Raw genomic sequence first — 24,217 nt, forward strand, 5'->3', positions numbered from 1 at the left:
TGCTGGAAATCAAACTGGTACATACCATTCCCAACTGTGGCATTAATTAGACCATGCAGTTGGGGAAATCATGTTCTATCATTCAGCTTGTGTCTTCACTGCAAAATTAATTTGAATGATCTATCTGGAATTAGTTTAACATCGATGAGAGCAACTGTGCTGGAAAATAACGCATGAGCTTCACACAGTGATTGAATGACTGCAGTGATTGTATTAGTGGCTGATGAGAGGTGCTGAAGTAAGCAGTAACTAGTGCTTTCTGACAGGCTAGCCAACTGGAATCAAAGCACTGCCATGCTCAAGTTAAGGATTTTAAAAGACATAATCCATTATTAAGCAAGAAAGGTTTATCAGGCCTTACTGTTTCACAGACCAGGTACAAGATTTTATGCACAGTATTTGTTGTTTGCCAAGTACCAGAAGAAGCATTTTCACAGAAGAAAGAAAATGGTACTTGTCTGGTAGTGTCCTTTGGTGTTTACAAGTCCTTGATTCCAGGTAAATTGAAATACACAAACAGGTCAGTTGGCTTGCTGTATTCATCAGCTACATTGCGCCAGGCTGGTGAAGAGAGTTAGAAAGAGTATGAGGCACTTTCATACATTTTCCCTCTGACTGTGAAAGAGATTGGCACAGTGGCACTATTAAGTTAGTGATTTAGTAATCCAAAATGGGCATATAAAGAAGTTTTGAAATGTTAGGTCTGGCTCTCTGGGCAGATGAGATATGGTTGATCAGATCAGCAGTTTAAGGCTCTGTTTTTCTTACATCAGGTGAAAGCAGATGAAGTTTGTGGTGAGGCTCTGCTGTCTTAAGTACTCACTGTCCTAGTCCACATTTTTTCATTTTCTGACCACTCTTCCAGCCACCTTCTGCTTCTGCAGTCATATTCTATCAGATTTCTTGTTATGACTGTCTCTGCTTTCTGGTGCACAGCAGGAGTACAAGGAACCACCTTATTTGTGCACGTTGGGTTTTTTTCACCTGTTTGAGGAAAATCTAAATAGATACATATAGAGAGAATATGAACAGAATATATATGTATGTTCTGTGTATTTCTAATATATGTTAGAAAGTTGGAGTTGCCTCTTCATCTAAACTAGTACTAAGAGAGCAAAATCAGTTTCTGAACTACCTGATGTAATGAGATGAAGATGATACAAGTTTATTTTAAGACAAGCTTATTTTAAGAAGAGTAATGCAGTGTTGTTCCTATATGGGCCGAAGTGAAAGCACTCTGTATGTTTTGCAGCTGTGTGTTTAGGTTCGTTGAATGGCACTGCAGAGTGTGATGTGGGTAATACTGGAGTCTCGCCTCATTGAGACCAGACTCAAAAACATCCTTTGAATAAGCTATATCTACGTGTATTTTGTGGGCACCATCTTGGTGTGATGTTTCTTAAGAAAATTTTGGATGGTATTGTGAGATTTTTCAAATTTGATGTATATGGTCTCAGAAAGTGCTTTATAATATATGGCCTAAATATGTGCTGCTGTTGGGTATGATTAGATGAGTATGTCATTTTCTCCTCTTGTCGAGAATTTAGTGCATATACTTAACTGATTTTTTTCCTCCTTCCTTAGCTTTCAGATGCTGATTCTTTTCCTACCGTGTTCTGAGACTCCATAATTCTCTGTCTTTATTTTATAGTTACCTCAGTGATATTTATAGACAGTGATTGTTTCCCGTGGTGCCTTTCTGATGGTCCAGGTAAATGCACCTTTCTTGCTTCTCAAGGCCGGACAATATAGTTTGGTGCCTGTTAAGCCTTTTGCAAGCGTCCATCAGGTACAAATATATTTTTCATTTTTGGGATTTTCTGCTGAATGTTACCTCATAGTCTATGTGCATACTGAGTAGTAAACCATTGCAGAATAAGCTGGAGAGAACTCAATAATTTGCTTGTCAGGCAGTGAAGTTTGGAAAGAAATTAAAATCTGCTGGCACTCTTTAAATAGTTTGCACTATTGATGGCTACTTTGGCATGAGAAGCGCTGCCCTCTGGCTTGGTTTCAGACAGTACATGCACACAGGATTGTGACAGGATTGGGATGCATGGTTTTACAAAGCAACACTCCAAATTTGCAGCTTGAGAATTTTTGCAGTAATGGAGAAATACCTGAGTTTAAGTGAGCTATTTTTAGTACCAGCAGCAGTGAAGCAGAAGCTCCAGCTATGACCTATATATCCAGGCTTCCAGCTGGGCTTGTGCCATATGAGCTGAAGCTTGTGTGACAGTACTTCCCCTATTAATGGTGTCTGACCTAGCTGGATTAAAGAGAGACGTGTTGTGTTAAACTGTACTTTCTTCTACGCTTAACTTCTAAAGTCTAAAAAAAACCTGTATGGATGGTTGGGCCCATGATTGGGCTGTGACATTACTAAATCGATGTACCTTTTTTCCCCTTATTTCTTTCCTTCTGCTCATTTCACTTCAGTGGCTTTTGGCCTTGTACTCCGCTTTGTGTACCATTGCTCTAAGTAGAGTTTGTCTCTTCTTTCTGTGAATTGGTATGAGCTTCATTGCAACATTTATTTACAGATACTAAATAGTCATGGAATAGGATTCCGTGTGCTAGAACACAGCATGAGAAGGACTGTAATTTTGGATCGTGAAATTATTGTCATGTTTATCTTACTACTTTCCAACAGTGGACTCTGTTGCTGTTTGCCTCTATTCTACATCAAGATCACTTTTACTCTGGAATAATTACTATGCATTTAGGAGATAAATCAGTTTCCCTCCCTCAAATCTCCAGTGCTGCTTAATATGTATAAGTCTGCAGATCTTCTAAGAAAGCTGGTTTTTACTTACTAGATTTCATATCAAATGTGAGGCTGTTGAAGTATGTAGTAGAGGCTAGAACCTAAAAGAGATTGTTCTTGAAGTACTGCAGTACTGTTTACAGCTTCTTACTGAGTTTCTAGACTAATGAGAAAATGCTCCAAGGGATGTTGTCTGGGGAGGACAGTGCAAATCTGCCATTTGAAAAAATATTTGTGTAGTAAAGGAATCATGAAATAGGAGCTGGAGATTTAACTCTCAGTTACCTTAGATGGGATTACTAATGTGGAAAAGGTGAAGGAGATGTTAGTCTGTGGCATAAGAAACATGTTGACATAATTTTATATTTTTGAACAGAAACCGCATGCTGGAACGTTCATGTATTTGTGACTTGGAGATAAAGCATATGAACTGAGGAGTGTTGCTCGTAATCCTGTGTGCTCACAAAGTGTAAACCTAGCCCTGCAAAACTGTGATGTTTGTTTAAAAGATAAACAAGTCCAGGTCTCTTTTCTGTTTGTCTTCTGGGTTTTGTAAATTTTTAGATTTTTGGGCTCAGGTCCTCTTCTACAAACACAAAGCCTTGAAGCAGATTTTTTTTGTTTTAAGTGAAAGTGGATGTTCTTACATAATTGCATGATTTCAGGACCATGGTTTCAGAAAAAGTAAAAAAACGAATATTATATGTTTTACAGAGAAGTAATGAGAGTTGGCTATTCCACATGAGCATGGCTCACATGGAAAAACTGTTGTGCGTCTGATTTCCATATGAAAATGAGTCTTTGAAAGCACCAAGGGGGTGCATGGAACCAAAAATTATACTAAATAGTTGACTTCAAAGCCTGACTTCATCCAGAGGTTTTTAACACTGTTGGAGGGGGTTTTTTTTGAGAGCTTAGTAGGTGCAACTTGAATTAATTTTTCAAAATTCAACTTCCTTCCAAAATAAAAACAAAATTCAGAGAATTAACTGGCAGATTGCAGCTTGTGGCATCAACAGCCTGATTTTTATAAGGGCTGGGTAGGACGTCTGAGTTCCTTGAAAATTTTGGCTTGCTTGTACTGAACTCTCTTGGGTATTCTGGCCTCAGAAAGGTCACCAAAGAGGCCTTAAGGCCTCTGCCTTATCGCAGCATCTTTGAATTTCACCTGTTCGTCTTGGTTAAAGGAGCTTTTTGGACAAAGCACAGGAAAACTCACTGTTGGAAACAATCCTAAGTTGGAATGGATGGAATAAATGTTTGAGTAGGTCTTTTTACAACTGCCTTCCCTAATTTTCTTTCTATATCTAGAAAGAGAAGCTGCTAAGTAAGGAAATGAAGCCATGCCCAACTTCATTTTATGCCTTTCTCTGGTCTTAATATGACTTAAAGTCTGCTGTTGCTCTGCTATCTCATGCCCATTTGTTTCTAGAAAAGCAGTTTGTTTGACTTAATCTTAGCCTGGTATAGTTTCTGTGCTATTTCAACTTGGAGAATGTAACAGTTTTACTGGAGGGTTAAAATCCCTATTTGGATGGGGTATATTTTAAATATTAAGTTTCCTCTCCTTATGCATGCATTTGGGGAAAAAGAATGGTGTGTGCCAATACAGCTGCTTTTAAATGAGCCATGCTGAAGCTTTTACTGAAGTAGAAGGGATTCAAAAGCCTATTATTATGCATTAACTGTACTGAAGGCACAATAGCACAGTTACGTTTAACATGCACTTCTGTTCTGAATGATAGCTGCTGTGGCAGCTCTTGTGGTTGCTTATTTCTTTCTTCTTAGTGCTTTCTGCATGTGATCTGTTCAGTTTTCAAGTAACCTGGTAGCTTTTCTGGCTATCAGCTGTTCAAGCTTAATCTGTGGTCTGGCTTGGATCAAGTCAATTTTGCCAGTCATTTTGCCATTTGAATGTGGTTGTCACTTCTACTGAGGGTGTACCAGGCAGGAAATAGCCTCATATTCTGTGTTATTTGAGGTCTGTCTCCAATGTGTGTAAGGAGGTAGTAACCACCCTGAAGAAGGACAGGTAGGAGGAGCTCAGTTGTACAGAAAAGTGCTGTTGTAGTCATTTTGCAAGCAGAGATGTTAATGGAAAAGGTTCCGTGATATTTTATGAGGAAAGATGTTATTTCCTGTCACTTCATTTATATCTGTTCATAGATGCAATCGTCCTTCTTACTAGCTCTGAAATGGTAGCCAGCTTTTACTTTTTGAAGGGCAGTTTTGATCCCATTGTTCACGTGGCACCAATGGAGTAATGTTGGAATGGACTAATAATGCATCCCTCTGCCAAATGAGGTCTTCAGATGTTCAGAGAAGAAGATTTCTACCTTGAACCAAATTCACTTAACTGATCCCTCTTGCTTGCATTTTCAAGCAGCACAGGGAAGATTTTCTTCCTGCTATGAAATTCTGTAGTGTGGGGAAATCTGTCAAGGGCAGCTTCTCTGGTGGTTGTTCCTTGTTCTCTGCTGAGAGAGTAATTTTTGTGAACCAAGGAAGAGATAGTGGTCTACTCTGATTGCCAAGCTATATATTAGGCATAATGCAACAGTATATGTAAGAGCATACTCAGTAACAAAATTGGCGAGTTAATACCCAGTATGTGTAAAAGTGTTGTTCTGTGCCAAATGGAGTGGGTCGTTTCAAAGGGGGTCACTAGTCCACAGTGTCTTAAAGTTATGTTACACTTTTTGTAATCTTTTCAGTGAAGTGCTACGACTTGTCTGGTTGATTTTCAAAGCCTATTGTTACAGAAACCAGGTTGTCATTTTTCCCCTGGCAATACAGTCTATGAATAGATCTGTAGTGAAATCCCCTTGAAGATGCTATTGACATGTCAGACAAAGCAGCTTCTTCTTGGCGTTATTGTGAGGTGAACAAATTGAGTTTATAAGTGATGAGGCTGAACAATTAGCATAAATACTTTCCATCCTTTAGTTCTGGAAGAGATTTTTGAATCTGACGGGGAGTAAAAGAAAATTCAAAACAAGACCTTAATTGAGCTTGAGCTGATAATACGGAGACCTCATAGTGTGGTGTTTGATTCTCCAGCTTGTTTGCAGCTGGAAGGCTTACCTGTGAAAAACACAAGGAATGATTCTTTTCTGTAGGGATGAAAAGTTGCCTGACCTTTTAATAACTGTCCTTTTTATGTGAGTCACAGTATTGATTGTTAATCCAGTCATTATCCTTTTTCCAAAAGGTGATCTTGCCAGGGACATCACTTTTTACCTGTATTTAAAAAGAACACAGCCAATCTGAGTCAAAAACCCAGCAGAGCCAGAGAGCTATCTCCCTCATATGAAACAAGATGCTGTAGACCATAGAAACCGGTGACTTTCAGGAAGAAAAAAATGAGAGGAAGGTGGAGAGGGGACATAAAATGTATGAAGCTCAGAATGGGAAAGCAGAGGCAAATTCCATGTAGAAGACACAATTTTTTACTGGTAACTGATGTCTGTAGTTAATTCATAGAACAGTCAAGAGGTAGTAAAATTTAAACCTGTTCACATTATTCCACAGTGCTTATTCAGTTCTGAGAACCTGAATTATTCCCCGAGAGCTGGGAAATGACATGTTGTATCTGAAAAAGTTGCACCAGTGCTGGACCCTGCCAGTGTTTGAACTGCTTTGCCAGCCTTGGCTCAGAGTGGTGTAAACAGACATGAGGCAGTATGAGTCAGTAAGTAAAAAAGGGGAGAAGGTGAAAATTAATTTTGGTACCCTGGTTTAGGAATCTGAGGTGTAAAATAAAAGGGTTGGTGTCCATAGGTGGGGTTTTGAAGGATACATACATGTTTTGTCGGGAAAACTAGTGTCCTAATAAGAGAAGATCCCAGAAGAGTTCAGAAGTTGTATGAATGGTCTTGGAGGCCAGGGAGAAAAAACCAAACAAAACATGATCCCAAACCATGGGAACCTTTTAGAGTTATTTTGAGGACATTAAAACAACACAAAGCTAATACATGAAATGCTTCTCTCTGATTCGCTGATGCATCCTCATGTTGCACTACTTGTGTATCCTTGTGTCATCACTGACTCCCTGGATCAGGAACTGGGATTTCATCGTGCCTTTCAATTTTTTGGTTGACAGATAATTCTTAATGTGTTTTTTCATTATTTGACATTGACTTAATGAGTACGAATACTTTTCTTTTTTTATAAAAGAGAAAAGAAACTCAATGTAGGTCCAGGATTTAATAAGGTCTTAATTCTACTTTTTGTTGTAGCTAATCCAGTCTTGTACAGATATTTTCATAACTTCATACTGATGGAAAGAGAGTAATATATATGTACCATAAATATACCATTCTTTACAGTCATATATTAAATGGATTTAATGGTCGAGAGTTGAGTCAGTTATTTGCTTCATAAGCTGCCACTTTACCGTTGCACATATAGTCACACTTGGGGATCCTCTTTTGATTGAGCAATGCAGATTGAATTAATATACCAGAGAGATAAAATTTGCTCATAATTCTACTGTTTATGAGGTGAGGGGTATGGAGGAGGATGCTTAGTGTGCCTCCTGCCAGATGGTACTTTTCCTGCAAATAGAAAGCTTGATCTTTGGCATCATGTAGTTTTACATGGATGCACAAATGCCTCTTGAAGAAGTTGGGTGGTGTTTCAGATAATTTCTTTGCACTTCATTTGGATGCCTTATTGTTGCCCAGGTAGTATAATCCATGAGACGAGTTTACTAAAGAATTATCTCTACAGAAGCATCCTTGCAGAATTTTTCAAATAAACATGTATTTCTTTGAATAACCCATTCCTCATTTGCTGTAAGACTGCTGCATGGGTTATTATCCAGCAGAAACTGAACTGAGCATTTGGGGAAAAACCCACAAGTCATCCTGCTACAGAAAACTGGAAACAGCTGTCTAATGGGAATGGGAGCTTAAAGCTCGGTAATTCTTATTTTTTTCCAGATGGCATCCAACATTATCAGTGAACTGTTCTTTATTTCTTCTTTGGTCCTCATAAGATTTATATGTTACCTGCTTTCATGTTTAGATGCACTTGCCCAGTGTACCATTTTTCTTCACTGACAATTTAGTTAAGGGCATACTACCTTGTGATTTTACGAAGAGTTCTTTTAAAATTTGAGATTTATGTTTATGTTTTTCATTTTTTTTAGGCTTCCTGTAATTCTTTAGAAAACATACCTTTAATGTACCCTGGAACATTTGTGATTTTCTAATGACTATTCAAATCCATTATATCTAATTTGGGAAGTATTATTAAAAAGTATATCATATGACACATTTTATATTTGAGTAAACTAGTTTCACTGTGATGGTAAGATCTTTGGGTTTGACTTTGTTTCCAGTATTGACACTACATTACATAACTAAAGTCCATACTTTTCTATGAGCAAAAGCTACCCACTTTTCTTTTCTCAAGTACACAGTTAGCATCACAATATTGACAGTGCACAGGTTGTGCAAGAGGATCAGATGAGTGTATTATGTCATTCCGTGAGACTATTACCTACATGTTCTGAGGTCACCACTGTCCTTCTGAGACTGTACCACTTGCACCTGAGCTAATGGGTGAAACAAGACAGGGGACCGACCCTTTTGACATTCATGGTACAGACAATATGGGAGGATGCTTTCCAAGTCGCTAACCATCTTTCTGTAAGGATCTTCCAACTGCACTGATTTTGAAGAGCAGTATGGGCTAAAGTCACAAATGTTTTAAAAGCAAGAGTAGTTCTAAGACATACTTATCCTATTTATTGCGACTCGGCTGATACAGGACCCCTGCATTCAGGGAGATGTTGTTGGAAAGAGTGATGATTTTTTGGCTTTCAAACAAATCTAACAGATTAGTACAGAATTATAAATTAGTGCAGTTTGAAGTACCATGAAGTCTGCTGCAAGTTCAACTCCTGTCAAAAACTGTTGACATTTTGCTGCTGACACCAGGTAATGATGCATGCATTTGCTTGACAGGTACAAGGAAGCTCACTTCTGCACACAGTGATGAGTTTGTTTCCTGTCACTGAGGCACAATTGCATGTGTATGAACACAACCGCTGGCCTGGGGAAGATGAAGATCTGGAATGTGGAAAGGGAATTGTACATAAGCAGAAATACACTTACGTGCAGAGGTGCCTAAAGCTGTTTGCAGTGCTTAAACAAATGACACAAACTTGAAATATTCAAGCTGGCTTGTGAATATGATTATTGAAGGAGTTAAAGGGGAAGTATGTAATTCTGTCTTCTGTCTATCCTTCATCCCCTTACAGCTCTTCTCAGGGTGAGTCTGATGATCAGCAGTCTCTAAATGCCGGGGTGAAGGGGTAGGCATTGCAATCTGTAGCTGTAATGTGTCCTGACGGGACAGGAGGAGCAAGATGTAGGCATTAACGGGGGCGGTGAGCTTTTGTGTACATCTTGTACCTAACCCTCTTCCTGCAAAGGCAGAGCTGATCGGACACAACCTTCAAAAATCTACAGATCCATTTTTCTTGTGAGGAGCAATGTTGAGAGTTGTAGCGGGCTTGAACGCTTAGCAGGTGTTAAGAGTTGGTGTGTTTGTTGTGAGTAAATCAACTGCTAATAAGGTGAAGAAATCACATGTCAAGGCAGGTTATAAAACCACAGATCCACGTGGTTGTTGAGATGATTGTCAGGCTTAGGGGATTCTGAAACTCAACTTCATTGGCAGTCTGCCTGTCAGAGCATGGGTAGGGCATGTGGAAACAATGCTCCCACGGTACCCAGAATTAATCTGCTAACAGCCTAAGTCAGGGCAGGTGTCACCGGCATGCCGGGGTTGCCCCAGCTGCTTCGTGCCAGGTCTTTGCTCCAGAGCCATGTAGGCGGCTTGTGCTGTGCAGCTGCTCTTATATTCTGTTCTGAGGCATGCTGTTTGCAAGTCTTGTGTAGCTCTTTAGCCACAGGCAGCTCAGCCAGAGCTTTTTATCAAAGGTGAATCATCCTTTCTGTCATGCCATAATGAAGGATTTTTTTATCTCCATGAGTCAGAGAAAAAGGTGGTGATGTCCCCTCCAAGTCATAACTGGATTAAGCTGCTTTTGTTTCCCCACTCATTTAATGATTGGAGAGAGGGAACAAGCTACAGAATGATGGCAATTTCAGTATAGACTTGGCTTTCTTGGTGCCCTCTCTTCCTCCTGAGATCTGTGCTGGATAAGATGAGCTGCAGGAGCCGTGAGTTTGCAACGGTACCAGCAGGATAAATATTTCTGTATTTCTATCTGGTTTTAAGATGATGGGTGTATGTTCCCCTCCTTTTTTTGGCAAAGGTTAGCCCCATTAGATGTACTGCTTTTCATTTAATCTCCTTCTCCCATCTGTTCTGTCTCTTTTCAGTAGAAACCAAGGAGATGTAGCTCCCACTCAGACAGCCAGATAACTCCCTCTCCCCTATACAAGAAAATATCTCTGTGTGAGGCAGAGCAGTGCCTTGCTGTGCACACACATCAGATTGTACCATGAGGGCAGACTGCTCTCTCAAACTCTGATAATGTCGTATTCCCTCTGTCAGCTTATACAGACGAGGGAATGCCACTGCTCCCTTCAGTTACATCTTGTTGAATCCCCAGGCCTAAGATAGGACCCAAGGGAATCCAAACAGCTTTTTTTCTGAGAAACCAGGTTATCACAGCAGTTGGTAAGGAAAACAAATAGTTTAAAATACTAAAGCCATGATATAGCTAGTAAATAAATAGTAGATAAGGTATACAGAATTTATAGATGAGAGTTAGACCAAACCTATGGTTATTTGGATAATAAAGCCATAAAGACAGCAAATGTTTATACTGTAAAACTCCATACTGTACCTTGGAACTCACTGGTAGGTGGCCATTTCATTAAGGAGGCAATCTTGCCTACCAAGCTCCAGAGCTTTGGTTAATTTCCCTGACTTTTAAAGAAGATCTTGAATAGTCTCCTTGTGAGAACAGCTGCACACCATGAGTTCTTTGTAGAGAGGAGCATTATCTTTGAGAAAAGCTGTCTTCATGTTAATTCATGTAATATTACCTCTGTGAGACAAGCAGGTATTTATTGCAGGTAGTTACTTATTACTAATACTATTATCACCAGAATATACTGTTACCACTGTCTATGAAGCAGGGCAGTTTGCAGTAAAGCTGCTTTGCTTTTGTTTTGTGACCAGATGCCTAGGCTCATTTTTATTTTCTGGTTCTTACCTTTGATGTCCTTGGGACTTCTGATTTCCTGTTTGGTATTAACTTCAGATAAGTAAAGTCACCTTAGAAAGAGTAGAAAAATGGTGATTTTTATTCATGCTTCTTGAAACCTCAGTTGATACTAACTTAATCTTTTTTAGCGTTGTACTGTGAAATACTATACAGTCAAGTGAGATTACTGGGTAGGTAATAGCTTCCCAGATGACCAATCCATTTTGCCAAGTTAGGGGACAGGGATATATTCCTTGTGCTGTATGGTGGCAGTAAGGGGATGGCACTTCTGGCACAAACACGTGTGATGGGAGCTGCATGTCTTTGCATCCGATTATGTGAAAAGATCAACCTCATGCAGGGTCCTGTTGTCATTGTTAGAGACTCGGGCCAGGGCTCTGTTCTTTGCTGTCCTATGAGTATTCTCACAGCCACAGCTTGAATGGAGGAGACAGAGGACAAAATGGGGGTTGCAATGAGAAAAGTAGTGTGTGTGTCCTGAATACATCCATGTGGGCATGGTATTTTAGGCAGTGATGTAAGAGCAACCATGTTGTGTAAGGTGCCAGCACCTGGAGATCTGGGTCTTTTCTCCCACAGGAGAAGTTTCCTTATTGCTTTTTTAGTTACTAATCACTTTGGTTAATATTAGTTTTTAATAGGCAGAATTTATTAAAAACCACATGCTTTGTATGCTTACTAATTTTTTACCATACATTATTTCATGTGGTGGAGAATAACTTCTCTGAAAAATTTTCCTTTTGTCAGTTAATGAATTTGACAAGAAGGTTTTAAAGTTGATGGTATTTCAGTATTACTCCAGAAGAGTATTCTGCTCTCATGGAGGGAATGATATTACATGGAGGGAATGGTATTTTACTATACTAGATATTACTATATTACTATATATAGCAGTGTATTGCTACAAGAAACCTCCTTGACTGTTACATGCGTATATGCTTCTGTTGGCATCTTAAAACGTTTATAAAACATATTAAATAGATTGAAGCGTTGCAGATTGCTGCATCTTGACCAGTAGTCTGTACTGTGTTCCTGTAAGAGTAAGAATGTCAACTGTGATTACATAGTGTCTCAAAACTACGGAGCAGTAAAGAAATTCTGAAGTGGCAAGCTGTAATGTAATACATCAGAAGAGACACTTTTTGTTTGGTCATATTTCTACAGATGCATCCTTATTTTTCATTCTTCCACTTTTACACGCTGTACATTTTAAAAAAATTATATATATAATTTTCTTTCAGCCATTAATGAGTTTCCTGAAGATTTATTTACAAATAAAGAACGTCAGCAAGGAGGAATTCTGCTTCATATCATTGCTGTAAGTTTTCCTCTACTTTGCTTCATTTTTGTTTTCCTTTTATGTTACTTACTCTCTTTTTTTTAATAAGATACTAATCATTATAGTGACCTTACTAAGCAGAGTTCTGTATGTATCAACAAGTTTTTAATACTTTGATTTGAGTATTTCTAATATGTCTATATGAGTACAAATTCTTAAAAGGTAACACCTTGGGGACATGGTATAGTGGTGGACTTGATACTGTCAGATTAAGGGTTGGACTTGATGATCTTAAGGATCTTTTCCAACCTAAGTGATTCTATTACACTATGATTCAAGAAAATGATGCAAGTCTGAATGCAGTGTCAATTCATTCATCCCCTTGGAGATAAATCCTGGCAGAATGGATCACATGACTTGTATTTCATGTTGTGTAAACAGAGTGTGGGATTCCTTCGTTGATGACATCGAGCATGATGTGGAAGTTTCTCGAGTCTCTTTCTTTTCTTTTGTGCCTCTATGCAATAGATGCAATTATAATTTTAAAAAAACCCAAACCAACCCTGAAGAATGTGGAAAATACCATGTGGAGTTTTATTTTCTATTGTAGTAAAAACAAAGCAAGTGAGGCCTGCAGGCTCCTGGTTATCATTTCCAGCTCAGGGAGGGTAAAGTAAGAAGGAGCTGTGTTTGATGGACAACAGCAGGATTAGGTCCACTGCATGGGCACAGCACATAAAGCTGCGTTAAGACAGTGGGAGAACCACGTGTATGCAGAGAAAAAGGATAATTCCAATGAGTTTTTGGTGTAGTGATCCATGGCCAGGGTCCACTTATTTCCAGGTGTAATTGTTTCCTGAATATTGTTAATCAGCCTGGTTTTACTTTCTGTTTAATTACTTGGTCTGATAGTTAGTTAAAAATATAGAGCATGGCTACATAACTTTGTAAGCTTTACCCGTTACTTTTCGTTTTATAAAATCTATTGTGGCATCCTGTTCTGTCAAATTGTGGTACCTTTCATATTTTAGGGTCTGATAAACATTCTTGTTCTAAATGAGATCTTAATTCAAAAATCTGGTTTTACATCATAAATTTATCAACAGGGAGATTTTTATTTGGAATAGAATAGAAATTGAAGCTGTATATTTCTGCTAATTTGAATAAAGGTAGCATTGCCTTTTTTCTTCTTTTCACGTACAGGAAAAATCTGAAGTATCCCTGAATTTGTTTTCTTTATAGGCTCTATATATGTTCTATGCTTTGGCCATAGTATGTGATGACTTCTTTGTTCCATCCTTGGAGAAAATTTGTGAGGTATGTTAAAGAACCTCATTACTCTTTTAGAAATTTAATTAGTGAATATTATTTAGAGAACCAAAAATTTTGTGTCATCATTGTGACATTCCTGTCAACTTCTTGGCATTGATCCTTTTCAAATGATTTGAGCTTCCATCAAAAAATGAACCAGTGGTCTGTGCATACTTGTTCCTCTGGCCACACTCAACCAGAAAAAAATCAAATATTTAATGAGATCGGATGGCAAAGCCTACTCTTAAATACCTGAAGCATGTAACTAGGAGAAGTATGGGTTATGGATGAATTGGGTTTATTATTGTACTCCTTTTTTTAAAAGTAACTTCTGAAAAGATATCGTAGATAGAAAAAGGAATGTGTTGGCTATACAAATCTTATTGCACATCTACCACTGTATCAGCAAGGAGAGAGGAAGTATATGTGGTCCTACCATAAAGTGGAGAAAAGGGAAAATGCATGAGAAAAGTATGCACCTTGGATATGGCATGAGAATACTTATTTTAAATGCAAAAAACCCAAAACCCAAAACAAAAACGTAATGCCTTTACATAATTTTTGAAAAGACTTGGCAAAATTACATGTAGGATTCTGAGTTGATTGTGACAGGTTAGAATTTATACATGGCATGTAAATGTTGTGTTTAGTAGTGAACAAAATGAGTACGTAATACAAATGTAGATTTTAACTCCTTTCTAAATGAAAATCTCATCTCCTTTTGCTTTTAAACAAAAATAAGAGTGATCATTTTCTGAAAAACTCCTGGGGGGTTTTGTAGCTAATTAAAAAGTCTGTTTTCCTATGGCTAAACATACTACGTTGGTCCTTGGTGTTACTATGAGGTACAAACTTACACTTATCAGTAGAAGAACAAATAGAAAAATAACGGAGGTGATCAATAGTAGTAAAATACTCAGTTGGGATCTTTTCTTTCCCTTTCCAGGTGTTCTGTATTCAGCATGCACCTTAGACACCATATTTAAGTCATACCAGTTGGTTGTACCAATTACTGGTTACTGATCCTTCATAAAACCTTTACGTCTTGTCTCATGTTCTGCTGAACATTTAAACAGCTAAGAAGAGTTCAGATAGCACACTTAGGTTTGAGCTCCTGCAGCAGTATGACTGGTAATAGATGATGTTTGTGTTTTATGTTTTGTCAAGATGTGTAGGATGCCATTGTCATCAGCTTAAGATGTTTTCAGGCAAACTGCTTGAAAAATACAGGATTTTTTTACTTCTCCTTTTCTCACTAGTTACTTTTCTGTCCTCAAAAGAAAAATAATGTACTAAAGATGAGCCTAGTGACTCTCAAAAAGGAAAAAGCTGCTCCATAAAACCGTGTTTATAGTTTGAGGGAAAGATCTTCAGACTGCTAAATTGATGCAACCCTTGTGCCACTTGTGGACCTGCACATGTTTATGCTGGTCTGAGAACTCTCTAAGTTATCTATATCCTATTAGAGCTTAAGAGACACTGTCATAAAAATAGACCTCTCTGCCATACTGTGTCTCTTTGCCTCTCCGTCTCTAATTGGACTAATTTTATCTTTGTCAGTGGACTCACTGTTGATTAACAGAGTTGAAAAGTGAAGCCAGAATCAAGCCTGCTTTTTGTAGGATTTATTCACAAAGGTTATATTTTTCTGTTACGGATTTTTATTTTCAAATTTTGGAAGCCCTGAGAGTTGGGGAATTTAATGATTGTGTTTAGAGTTCCAAAGGTTAATTAATGAAAACAATTTGAGATGTTTACAATCTTTTTGAATGTGTAGAGATACTTTTCTGTAATCAGCTCCGTGTAAGCCACAATTGACTATTCATTTACATACGTAACTATAAAACTCCACAATGTAGATACAGTATCAGTGCTGAAATTACCAATTGTTTTCTTCTAGAAACTACATTTGAGCGAAGATGTTGCTGGAGCCACATTCATGGCAGCAGGGAGCTCCACCCCAGAGCTGTTTGCATCTGTTATAGGTATGGAGCCCACACATAAGCTTTTTTGAGATCTGCTGCTGAAAAATCAGCAGCAGATCAAGCACAGGTACCCATTCTCCTGTCAATTTATAATCAGCAATTGCAGCTGTCAGCTAGTCTGTGGTTCATGGTATAATTCACTACTCAAAATATCTCATAAAACTGTGAGTCTCCTCTCAAAACACAGAGAGGAATGTTTGATTCTGAACACAGGAAGCAAAAGAAGAGATTTACTGCAGTCCCCTGAGACGTAATTTGATATATTTGGAAAAAGATTAAGAGCAGCCCTGAGGAGAAAGACTTGGGGGGTGTTGGATGATGAGAAGCTCATCATGATCTGTCAATGTACAGCCAGTGTGTACTTGCAGCCCAGAAAACCAACTGTATCCTGGGCTGCACCAAAAGCAGTGTGGCCAGTAGCTTGAGGGAGGTAATTCTGCCCCTCTACTCCACTCTTACAAGACCCCGTCTAGAGGAAGACACCTTTAAAGGACATCTAGTTCAGCTGCCCTGCAGTGAGCAGCAACATTTCCAACTAGATCAGGTTGCTCAGAGCTCCATCCAACCTAATCCTGAATGTTTCCAGTAGTGGGGTCATCTTTGTGCCAGTGTCTCACCACTCTCATTGTAAAAAATTTATTCCTTTTATCTAGTCTAAATCTACCCTCTTTTAGTTTAAAACCATTACCCCTTGTCCTAGGGATCCTAAAAAGTTTGTCCTCCTTTCCTGTAAGATCCCTTTAAGTATTGAAGGGCTGTAACAAGGTCTCCTCAGAGCCTTCTCTTCTCCAGGCTGAACAAACACAACTCTCAGCCTTTCCTCAAGGCAACCACCTGCACTGCTCTGTTCTCAGCTGCCCTTTCTGAACAGGCCATAGTCCTTGATAGCAGCACTCCAGTTGTGGGATGTGTCCAACCAAATTTCAGTAATGCAACTAGGTTGTAGCTTTCTAGCAGCATGACGGCTTAAATTTGAAAAATCTTTAGTAAAGCCTTTGTAGGCTTTATCCTGACTGAGGTTTTTACAAACTTTAAGGAAATAGTATACAAAGGAATGCACCATAACCTCACATCCAACTTCTTGAAAAGCAGTGACTGTAAGCCTTTAAGGCTCCGTTTAGCAATCAAGTAACTTTAGCAAAAGTTGTTTGATTTCTCACCTTGGAGAAAGATTTCTGTGCTTTAAATAAATTCCATGCTTCTAATGTGACTGGAGATGTTTTATACTCATTTGAATGGATTATTGCACAACTACCGACCAAGCTGTGAAACAGAGAACTTGCTGTTGAACTAACTAGTTAAGAAGTCATTTTATAAAAGTATATATGTATATAGAGGTTTTAAGCCAAAATTGGGGAGCTGCTAGCTAGACTAAAAGTGCAAATCATTACACAGAGAAGCGAGCCTTCATTATGAAACATATTTTGGTTAATCTTTGAAACAGTCTCTACTTCACAAGTAGTACATGTTCTGAGTGACTTAAAATTAAATGACAAAGGTAGTTATGTGTGTTTTGCTCCCTCTGCAGGTGTATTTATCACTCATGGAGATGTAGGAGTTGGGACCATTGTTGGTTCAGCAGTTTTCAACATCCTCTGCATTGTTGGTGTCTGTGGACTGTTTGCAGGACAGGTTAGTAAGATACTTGTCTTTATGTAGTTCAGTTGTTTACAAGTTAGGGGTTTCCATGAGCAAATATTAAAAACAAAAAGACAAAGTCACAGACAAAAATGGCATTGTGAAGAATGTCAAGGATTGGAAAAAATTTACAAATGCTTTACAAATAGCAAATGTTTCTGAAAAGTTCAGCTGTGGTTTCAGCTCTCTGAACATGTAGCAAACAGAGGAAACTGGTTCTTCTTCATACAATACTGTGTTTACAGTCAGCTGATCAGTGGCATCTGCTGATCCCTCCTGGTACTGATGACAGTCAAAGAATCTGGGACACAAGCATGAGATTTACTCCTTACTCAATAGATGGTTAAACTGTTTATCATATTTTTTCAGGTAGTAAGTCCAGTATATCCACAAATATAAGGAATGAGGAACAGCTGATTTGCTGCCGTACAATGAATTGTACTTTACAATTGAAATTATGACCAAATCAAGTATCATTAGTAAGAAATGTGTTTCATTAATGGAAGTTGTTATATGATTTTTATTACTAGTGCTTATTATAGATTCATTGTCTAATAGACTGATAGATCTTCACGGTACCATAAAACTGCATTTGCTTTCAGAACAGCTGCTAATAATAATAATTACTCTGCTCACACACCTAAGTTATTTTAAGATAGGGGCCTTTTTGTTTGTTTGTTTATCTGTTTCTGAAGTGGCATATTTTTGTTGACTGAAGCTGTGGTATTTTTCAGGTGGTTTGTCTCACCCAGTGGGCTGTGTTCCGGGATTCTATATACTACACAATATCTGTGATCATACTTATTGTTGTAAGTAGTTCTCTTACCAGCTGTTGTGTTTCATTGCTTGAATTTTTGGAGGACTAGTCTGCTAACTATTGATGCATACTGGCCAATGATTATTTTCCTGGCTAGTTCTAGTGGCATCTGGAAGTGAGGGCTGAGCTCCACAGTGTTGTATAAATACGAAAATTTCATACAGCCCCATTAAATATGTGCCCATCAAGTCCATCTGTGTCCATTCACTTTGTACATAGGCTTTGTACAGTTCTGCAGGCTAGGAGGCTACTGTTATGCAGTGCACATAGCACTCTCCTCTGACCTAGGAGACTGCTTGTTGTGGAGGTGAAAAATTTTGAGCTACACTTCTATTTTAAATAGGGAAGGTGTCTCTTTCTTGCTTCTACACAGTAATTTTATTTCAGATTCTGGGTAGGTTTTTCCACATAGAGCACAGGTGAGATACCACTTTGTTCATCTAGAGCGGTGTGGTAGTTCCTGAGCGTACGCATTTAATGTGTTTGGTGGCAAGGCAGGGAAGAATCCACTTAGCCTGTATTTTGTCATACAAGTGGATCACTAGCTATGTATTCAGTAACAGCAGTTACATAGGGTGGAGTAAAATGTGTATAACCACATGGCCCAAGAGGAGAAGTAGAATGGCTGCCTCTTCTGCTAAAGCTAGTCTAGCTGTTAAAAGGACTCAAAAGTTAAGTATTTTTGGAATAAGTGACTTTGCTGTCATTTGCACAGGATGTGGGTACATGTGTGCATATCTGTCTGTCCTTCACATGCTTGCACTGTTTCACTAAATAGTACTTACAGCAGCCACTGACAGAGATCCAGGCCTTGTTCACAAGGTTTATGTTTTGTGAGGGACACAATCCATACAGTGGAAGTTCTGGTTAGAAAGGGTCAAAACTTGATTAGGTCTGTCTAGATACTTGCTAAAGAAATTTGACTGTTTTTCAAGAGAGATCAGAGAATTGGTCAATTTATGTGTTTCCTGTTTTTTCCTCCTAGTTCATATATGATGAGAAAATAGAATGGTAAGTTGTGTAAGTTATTCTATACAGTCCTGTATTTGCCATGAGGCTCACCAGTAAATAGAGTTGTTGTGTAATTCACTTTCATTCTACACACCGAGAGTATGAGCTAGATTGAACACTTAGGAAATCCTATGTATTTTCTTTGGATTTAGTTTTTATGATGGTCAGGGAAAACTAAAAGAAAATGTAAGAACCTGGAAACATTAAGGACATACATAGGCTGTATGTAAGGCCTGAAGATTCCCATGTGCAGAGAGGGTAACTAAAACTCTTCTGCTCTGATTCGGACTCTTAACATTTATGGGAGTGCCAGGTGTTCCAAAGAACACCCCAATGTGAATCCTAGTGGAAGATCGTAAGCATCTGCTAACAGTGCTCTCAGAGTGCCTGGCCTCTGCTTCAGCACCGAAATGACAGAAGGCCAGGGTGTTACAGTCCACAGAGGGTAGCTGTGGTTTCAGTATGCATAGCACATTCCTGAAATATACGCGTTGCATTTTGTTTGCGTGTTTATTGAAACTTGATAATCTGCTTCCCCTCTCATTCTGCTGAGACACCATCTAATCTTAGTGCTGAGAATCCTGTGTGCGCAAATGTGACTTGTACCAGATGTTTAAGGCACACTCCTACATAAAACTTGTAAAGCATACAGCTGTTTCAATGGCTTTCTAACACTTCTTTCTGTCTTTTTGAGGTGGGAAAGCCTTGTACTCATCATTATGTATTCATTCTACATACTTATCATGAAGTAAGTACTTCTTGCTAAACCCTTTAGGTGTTAACTGACCATCATTCTTTTGGTCCTGTTTTATCTTTGGCCTCCCTGCCTGAGGGCAGTACAGCCAGTGATGTTTCTGTGTAAGATCTATTGGTTTTTGTGCTTAACCAGTTTAATTCTAGATTTGTGCTCAGTCAGCAGCAAATACTTTCATGCATCTTTTTCATAGTGCACAGAGGTAAAGTAGCTTTCAGAAAAAGTAGAGAAAAATGTCATTTATACAAAGGTATATAAAACGTCTGTGGAGTAGTCTGTATTGTAAGGACACATCATGTCAGCCCTGACACGTATTTTGTACTCCCTGGAGAACAAGGTCAAGGCCCATTAGACAGAGTGCTAAGCATGTATTTATCTTCAGACCATCTCATACCGGGTTGTATACTGACATCTTCTTCTGTTGTGTCACTGCCTCTGACAGGAGAGTCAGAGGTCTGACTGTTACTGCAAGTGTCTGTGAGTCCACCCTTCTATTGCAAGTTCCTTAGACTTACATCCCTTGGTGCCTTCCCTTCACAAATCACCCTGTTGTAACACCCTTTTCTCCTACATCAAGTCTTAGCAGAGTTCATTGACAACCCTCTTAGATCCCACCCTAGTGCTAAAATAGATGTATGCTGTCTTTAGAAGGGTGTGGTCAGCAGTCCCAGAAATGCTCAAGAACCCCCCCACAGGGAGCACAGTGCTGAGAGAAACAGTGAGGTGAATTGCGAGCTGATGCAGGAGGAAGGAAGCTGCTGTATAGTGAGGGTCCTGGCTCCAAAATCCACAGCTTCAGCGTTTTGCCTTCACTAAATCTGCTCTAGTGCCTTTTTGCAGTTTGCTACATATCATGAGAGATAGGTGTAGTCCTTGCTTTCCTGTCAGCTTGCCACTGAGTTGGACAGTCCTTTCTCTTCACTTTCTATTAGTTGTCAGAGAGCATGCATCTAGGCTTTACTGCTTGCCTGCATAAGTTGTTCTCAGATGCTTAAAAGCTTGCCAAGAAAATGCAAAAATCCAACCTTTTCAGACCTTTCGTTTGCACTTTTAGGTACAACATGAGAATGCAAAATTTCTTCACGCTTAAAAGCAAGAACGTTGGAAATGGTGACACAGTCAACAATGAGCTGGAAGATGGTAATAAATGTTATGCTTCTAGTTATGACGACCCGTCCATTCCATTACTATGGAAAGGTAAGGCTGAGCAGACAGGACTTGGAAAAAGAGTAGTTCACAGGATATTCTTTTTATTTCTTTAATGCATATCAAAACAGTGTTACTATTCAGTCGTAAGCAGGATTAACTTGATAATTCACCAGTCATGCTGCCACATTAAAAAAAAAAGATTTTTTTTTTTAATATTCTGAAAAACAAGCTGCTTTGCACATTGGCAATTTTCCTCCCTTTTTATCTCCTGTTCAGTGATGAGCTACAACATTGTGAAATAAGTTATTTTTTTTTTACCAGAAAGAAGGCAATTTTCACTTCAAAAATTAGTTTGGAATGAGAAGCTTAGATGTGGATGTTGAAGGAAAAGACATGGGTAGCTCAGTGGGCAAGAGGGATTACCTGCTGAGTTCAGATTCTCAGAAGACTGTTTTTCACATGCCTAAATAGGCTGTTTACATCACCAGGCACATACGTAAAATTGAAAAATGCGGGTTCTTTGCTGTTTGTGTCTTTGTCATAAAGGAAAGAAGATGATATCCAGCTTCTGGTACTGAAAGTAAACAAAAATACCTGAGCTTTTTTGGCTTTTTTTCTAAGCCTGTTTTTATCTTTGTCTTATCCCTTTTCTCTTCCATTCTCTCTTTTCTCTGTAGAGCAAAATCATTCCTACTTTCAAAGCACAAACCCTGTAATTTAGTGAGCACTTGGGCTGCTCTTAACAAGTGAGGTCTCCTCACTTTGTTCTTTGCAAACGTCTCCCATTCTAGGAGGCTGAGCTCATCAGCAGTGTCGGTAGCATTGGAAAGATCCTCACGTAATACCAAATAACGGGAAGCAGGAATTTAGGGCAGACTCAGAGAATCACACTCTTCTTTTAGTATTTAGGCTGGGATTTCTTCAGGGTAGATATGGGTACCTGCGGGTTTATTCAATGACAGCACACTGCAACTCTGGTCCTAGATAAGGTGTTTAGGCAATACTCATTTAAAATTATTTCTCCTAGGACATTGTAGCATAATTAAATGAAGGTGGCTTTGAAATATTTTCATCTCATTTTATAATGAACTTTTGTGAGCACTGAGTATGATATAGTGAGGTCTGTCTCTTTGATGTGGATGTGTGCCCATGCAAGGTTCCATAGATGCCTCCTGTATTCAGGTGGAGACATGGGAAATGGTTAATCCAGTAAAGACCACAGATACTAGTGGGTTTTACTTTTGAGGCATTCATTGGGTTCTGATGCCATCTCGCAGCAGGCTCTGCTCTCTGGCTCTTGTGCTAAGGGGATGATAGCACAGAGTGCTTGCCTGTCCACCTATTTCCTTTTTCAGGAAATGTATAGATTACTGAATGCTTGTGAAGAACATGCAGAAAAGAAGCAAGAAGGCTTCACTAGCAACTGTCCACAGCAGATTTCTTTTCTGATTTTCCCTCAAAGATGCACTGACATTGCAGTTTCAGTCAGATTCCCTTTGCCTTCTCCAGCACCCATTACACAAATACATGCTGCATTGGAGGAACAATTGTTCAAAGAGTGTAGGTACTTTCATAGGCAAACATGCCTGGGATGAGAAAGTACAGGAAGAAGAGATTAAGGATTTGGAGTGAGCAGTGGGAGTGGAGGATGGCAGCGTTAGCCTAGCTGCTTTATGTGTCAAGATGCTGTCCTAGAAAACTGTCACATGCCTGTCTCTTGCTTCTTCCCTCCTGGTCTCTCAAAGTATGCCATGACCCATCAGTGACTCCCTCCTAGTTGACACATGCTGGCTTCACAAGCTGAGCTGCCTTTTCCCCAGCAGCAGCTTTCAGAAAGGAGCACTGCTAATATCAAGGAGAGAACTAGGGCTGGCCTCTTAACAGCTTTCAGGATCCACCAAAAAACCTCCCTTGGCTTCATGAAGGTGTAGGTTTGACCTTAATGTGATTTTCCACTGGAAGAAAACCTGATTACTCCCCATAAATGAACAGTTGCTTTGGGTGAGGAACTTTGTTTCTAGAAAGGATAGTCTGTTGCTCAGGGTGCAGGTAAAAGATGGGTTCACACACTGTAAAGCTCTTTTATGCTTGTAAGTTTCATTACTTTCAAGAGGTTCCTGTGGTACAATATAAAATCTTTCATCACTGAAGTTTCAGAAAGACAAAGGAGAGCTTTTCACCATTAAAAAAAAATTCCATTTCAAGGGTGAGTTCTGCACACACAGGTAAAGGCAAAGTAGATGTACTTTGTGAATACTGCTCCAATTTTCAAAGTACAAACACGTATTGCCCTTGACTTTTATTATGTTGACCCAAATTTCCACCAGGTGGCATGGTTTGACCCTTTCCTGGAACCAGAAATTTGGACAAAAGTGGGTTTCTGAGGGCCTGATCAGAGCTAAAGTCATCAAGAAGCTTTCTGTTGATTTTGACAGGGCTGATGAGCCTTTGATGGTGAGCAGTAAGTTTGTTGGAAAGAAAAGCTATTCCCAGTAGATTTTTTTTAAGGATTATCACAAAGGAGAAGGGCAGAAGGCTTTCTCCATTTCACATTTCTTAAAACAATTTTTAGGTGGAGTTCATACTATATAGAGCTAAGGTATGCATATTTACAGGCACAGGGAGTCAGACTGAAAATAATGAAAATAATAAGAGCAATGTGCTGCAGTAAGTCAAAATAGCTGCAGTTACTTATATGTATATTTAGCATGAGGTATTCTACATCAGTGCTGAGTTTTTAATCATGGTACTTTTATCAAAGCTGAGTGTTTGTTCACTGTCTTTACAGGGCTCTAAGCAACAGTTTCAGAGTAACTTCATTGCTTCCATGTTTTTCATGACCCTGTAAGATGAAGCATTTTGGTTAATTCTCTGGAGAAACTCACTTGGGAGCAGTTAACCTGATGAGACTGTTAATATCTGGCCTTTTTGCCATACCAACAATGCTGTCAATTATTTATTTTTCTTCAATTAAAGTAAATGTTAAGTTGATGTGCTTGAGCCCTATTCTGTGAGGACTGATTCCTGGGAAACTTGTCTGGCTGTATATTCCTTCACAGAAAAGCTCCTATGCTTTAAGAGTCATTGGAGTGGATGTGCTCCTTATTCGCATCATCAGCCCCAGTACTCAGCAAAGTTAATTTGATTTAGATGTCGGGATGGAGAAGGATAGTTGCTCCTTTACATTTAGCAAATGTAAAATTACTACTAGTTATATTCTGTATTAGAGATGTTAAGCTGCAAGCAAGACTGCAGAGTGGTTTCTTTGAGTAGGGCACATGTCTTTGTGAAACC

At 38.9% G+C, this 24,217-nt stretch overlaps 1 protein-coding gene across 1 annotated transcript in view; it reads left to right on the forward strand.

The window, feature by feature from the left end:
• SLC24A4 (solute carrier family 24 member 4) overlaps positions 1-24,217 on the forward strand; it is a gene marked incomplete at both ends in the record, with an annotated part of 83,520 nt that overhangs the window by 40,489 nt on the left and 18,814 nt on the right. Inside the window, 8 exons of the mRNA XM_082284538.1 lie at positions 12,221-12,297; positions 13,501-13,575; positions 15,470-15,554; positions 17,083-17,186; positions 17,927-18,001; positions 18,995-19,020; positions 19,715-19,768; positions 20,829-20,971. Of these exons, the coding sequence (XP_082140664.1) occupies positions 12,221-12,297; positions 13,501-13,575; positions 15,470-15,554; positions 17,083-17,186; positions 17,927-18,001; positions 18,995-19,020; positions 19,715-19,768; positions 20,829-20,971 (639 nt within the window). The remainder of the gene's footprint in view (positions 1-12,220; positions 12,298-13,500; positions 13,576-15,469; positions 15,555-17,082; positions 17,187-17,926; positions 18,002-18,994; positions 19,021-19,714; positions 19,769-20,828; positions 20,972-24,217) is intronic.

The sequence above is a fragment of the Coloeus monedula genome, assembly GCF_965178545.1.
Source record: "Coloeus monedula genome assembly, chromosome: 6".
NCBI lineage: Eukaryota > Metazoa > Chordata > Aves > Passeriformes > Corvidae > Coloeus > Coloeus monedula.